A 4276-nucleotide genomic window follows, 5' to 3' on the forward strand; every position below is an offset into this window, starting at 1 on the left:
TAAGGACCCGAGGCTTAGACTGAAGGACACTCTAGCCAATTCTCCTACACTCTGGGGCACTTTTGGCAGATTTTAAATTCTGTCCCTCAGAATGTCAAATTGGTCAGCAAACATGTAAAAACGCAAACTAATCACTTTAGAACCACACAACTGGGCGAGAATTGGTTCAATCACAGGACAAACAGGACCATGTTCATTCAGACTTTACTTTAAAAATGCCATTTTCTGAAGTAGCCAAAAGATGGTGCTACAGACACACAGCCTAATTATTTCTGAAGGCTCTCATCCATAGAACACAAGGAAAAAAGAACAGTTCTCGGGCAGCAGCCTTGAACTTGTAATATATACACGCGATGTGATTTGTAACATTGTCTAAGACATAAAGACCTGCCGTTCACTTCACACATGCAAGGCAAGCGTTCAAAGCCAAGGGTAACACCTCATCCTTCAAAAACAGTGACAACTGTTAACTTCCAAGCCCTCCACTCTCGGCTGAGGTCATTTGACAAGCGCCAAGCGATAAGGAGGGAGAGAGGAAACGCTACGTCCTGTTTCCAGCTGCGAGTATATTTGGGAAATATTTGGTATCCTGGCAGCAGTATCTAAGAGGCATTCCCCGAAGCTCCGGTGAGGGGCATGTAAGTCTCCCGGGGCTCTGAACAACCTGACCGCAAGCCGGGGACAGGGGAGACTCACCCAGGTAGATGGGGAACCACCACGCAAATGTCCCCAGGAGCGCCCTTGAGAAAACAATTTTTCCCCTTGTGCTTTTTAAAGACTGAGTTCGATTAATGGTAGCGATGAATAAGCAGATCCTTCTGGGAACTGTCCTTTGTCAAAAACATCAAGCTTTTTTCCTTCTCTTTTGTTCATATGATAGGCAATCACAGTAAATTAGAAAACCAACGTAGAACAAACACACTTAAAAAGTTTCACTTTTAAATCTGCACTCAGCCCTTTAAATATATCTCGTGAATGCTGCAGCAGCATCTTAGAAAACTGCGTCTCATAGTCCTTCTGCTCAACTTGATGACAAAGTCTGAGCACCATTCCTTGCACTACGGAACCATTTACATGCATCGTTTATTTTCTACATAAGGAAAATGATAAAAAGGAAATGCAAATAAGATGTGGCACCGAGAATTCTGGATCGCCACATAACAATACTGCTGTCTTTAGCATCAGCCTTTCGAGCCTCGTGACTGTGAATTATATATTATTCCAAGTTGATATGGCCCTGCTCTTTCCTCTATTATGATTAAAGAAAAAAGAAACCCTGAAAAATCTTTAATCACTATTATTACTGGTAAATGCGAGCCACACAGAGGCAGGCTATTTTTTTCCCACAATTTTATGTCTTCAGGATACTGAAACTAATATTCAACTAATACTTCAAGCATTTTTTTTGGCCTTAATTCTGATCACATGCAGTAATCTGTTTTTTTACAGAGTGAAACGTGCTGCTTGCAAAGACTGCGGCAAATACTGTAAATACTTAATACATTTACTGCTGGATCCAGAGTCGATGGCACATCGAACGATTTCTTTGCTGATAAACTGTTCTGAGTGAGATCATTAAGCAATGATCCCCCTGCTTATGGAAAGGGGTTCCAAACGGAGGGACACAGAGCCAGGCCTTCGCTCCCGCACTCCACCCAGAGCTCTGGTCCCCAGCCAGCTGACCAGCGAGTACCACTGGCCTCCCTCCAGGACAGCCGAGGCAGCCCCAGTGACCAGACTCCCCTCGAGGGAGGGCTGAGGGAGGCGGCGGCTTAGCTCGGCTGCTCCCAGTGCTGTCCCAGGGGCCGCAGCCCCAGGGGCGGAGGGAAACGCGGGGGCTGTTACAAGTTACAAACACCGGTGCGCGCAGTCATCCCTCGGCACGGGGGCAACTGGTTGCAGATCCCCCGTGGGCGCCGAAACCCGAGGACGGCACAGCACGCGCACACCCTACCCCGCACGCAGACCAGGGCAGGGCACGCCTGCGCGTCACGCGTCTGTGTGGGTGCAGCCCAGTGCTCGGCGTGTGGACAATTCAATTTCTGTTTTCTGAAACTTTCTGGGATTTTTCACCCCGAGTATCTTCCACGTGCAGGTGGCAGAGTCCACCGACACCGTGGACGCGGAGGGCTGGTGACACTCCTGCAATCGGTGACGGGCAGCAGTCGCCGTGACAGCCGTTCCCTCCCGCTCGCCTGGCCACACTCTGTGCAGAGCTTTATAGGCACGGTCTTTGTCACCCTCCTGACAACGCCCGTTCCAGACAGGTGCTGTTACTGTCCCCTGTCCTGCGCAGACGTCCCCACCTCACTGATGGAGAGGCTGAGCGGGAGAGGGAAGCGCCGTGCCCAACACAGCGAGGGTGAGGACGGGCCAGGGCTGGACTCTTCTGAGAGCCCAGGCCCCTCCAGGCTCTAAAAGCCGCCTCGGTCACTGCAGACCCGAGGCAGCGCCGGGCTGCGGCCGGCAGAACCTGAAGGCGTGTGCCCAGGATGCAGGCGGGTGGGCGCGGGGCGCGCAGGGCCCGTTACCTTCCCCAGCTTCGCGCGCAGCCTCCTCTCCTCCATCCTGCTCTTCAGCACCTGCACGTCCTCCCTGGTGCCGTTGAGCACGACGACATCGTCCTCCTGGAAGGCAGCCCCACACTGAAGAGAGCAGAACAAGGACAGATCCCGTTACCATGCGACCACCCCACAGAACCCCCACACCTCAGTCCGACCACAGCCCTTCGGGCTCTTGGGAAATCCCGCTGTCTCTTGCCTCAGCCAGCTTCAGAGCCTGCTGCCTTAGCTGGTTATTTACTGTGGTTCTGTCCCCAAAAGCCACTGCTTCGGGTCAAAGTCAGCTCCTTTTCTAGGCTGGGTCTGGTTCACTGTCATGACTGAAGAGACCTTCCCCTGACCCACCCGTCCTGAGGTCAATGCCACAGAGGCGTTACATAAGTCACAACAGGGTGGTGAGTACGGCGTCCTGCCAGGGCTGCCCCGAAGAGGAACTGGTCAGCTATCACCGCAGAGGGGCCCACGCGAGGGGGACAGCCTGTTCTGCAGGAGGAGGTCCCCCAGGACGCCCCACTGGGAGACGGGTGGAGCCTTCCCTTGGGGAGGGGATGAGAAAGAATCTGCAGGGACAGAATCAGGCGGCGGAGAGGCCCCGCGGGGCTTGGGGCTGGGGCCACGGCACAAACAGCCCCCTGAGCACGCAGCCCCCTGAGCACGCAGCAAGAGGCGGGGGCGGGTCGTGCGTTTGTTCCCGTCCGTCCCTCCTTCACCACTCCGGGCTTCCTGCAGCTTCTTCCCACCACTCCCTGCCACCCCGTTCCTAGCGTGTCCACGGTCAGCAGCCTCCACCCTCTAGACGTGACAGTTTGGGTGTCCAGATGTGACTGTGGACCCTGTTCGGCACGCAGTTGGACCGGGTTGTATTTTTAAAGTTGAATGAGCCAATAACGATTAAAAGATGGGAACCTCACATTAAGACTTGAGGTACCCTGCTCCTTCTCTCCCAAATCCAAAAGATCCATTAATATCAGACCCACACCCTCAAGGCCGCAATTGCCTGGACCTGAGCAGGGGCATGACTGGGCAAAGGGCCCTCCCACTGGCTGCAGGCCCCGCCAGCTGTGCCTGACCTTGCCAGCCTTCGCCTGACCCCGGAGCTTGGGCGGAGTAGCCCATCCTTGGAGGGCAAATGAAGCCAGGGCAGAAAGCAGGCTTTTGTCACAGTGCCCACTGCCTGGCTGGGGCCCTTCTCTGTGGCCTGAATGGCAGAGGGTCACTTCAGAAAGGGAAGGCAGGGCTGCGCCAAGGCACAGCTGGCCCAAAGGGACTGACTCTCTCTGCTTATAAAAGTAACACGAGACAAATTAAAATACACCCACATTTTCCTGCAAATGTACTTTTCCATGTGTACTGTTATTGCACAGTTGCACAGTTGAAATGATACATTTATTTTAAATTTTGCTTCCTTTTATCACTTTTAACTTGCATGTCCAAAAAATGGGGGAAATGGTTAAATAGATAATTCATTTCTAAAAAGGAAAAGCATATAGTTATTTTAGAGTTTCTGACAACACAGAAAATGCCTGTCATGTGTGCGAGGCACGTTTCTTGGCTTCACTTTTCTACTAGATGTGTGTGTGGGAGGCCTGAGGACAGTGCCAGCAAGTGAGAACGTGAGCAGCCAGACGGGGGGAGGGTGCCCGGAGCACAGGTCCCCGGGGCCCCAGCAGTGGAGACTAACGAAGGGGCGGGCCCGCTCTCAGTGACAGACTCCA

At 53.1% G+C, this 4276-nt stretch overlaps 1 protein-coding gene across 1 annotated transcript in view; it reads right to left on the reverse strand.

The window, feature by feature from the left end:
* RTF2 (replication termination factor 2) overlaps nt 1-4276 on the reverse strand; it is a 41780-nt gene that overhangs the window by 3145 nt on the left and 34359 nt on the right. The window contains exon 6 of the mRNA XM_011370169.2: nt 2532-2645. Within this exon, the coding sequence (XP_011368471.1) occupies nt 2532-2645 (114 nt within the window). The remainder of the gene's footprint in view (nt 1-2531; nt 2646-4276) is intronic.

The sequence above is a fragment of the Pteropus vampyrus genome, unplaced genomic scaffold (assembly GCF_000151845.1).
Source record: "Pteropus vampyrus isolate Shadow unplaced genomic scaffold, Pvam_2.0 Scaffold162, whole genome shotgun sequence".
NCBI lineage: Eukaryota > Metazoa > Chordata > Mammalia > Chiroptera > Pteropodidae > Pteropus > Pteropus vampyrus.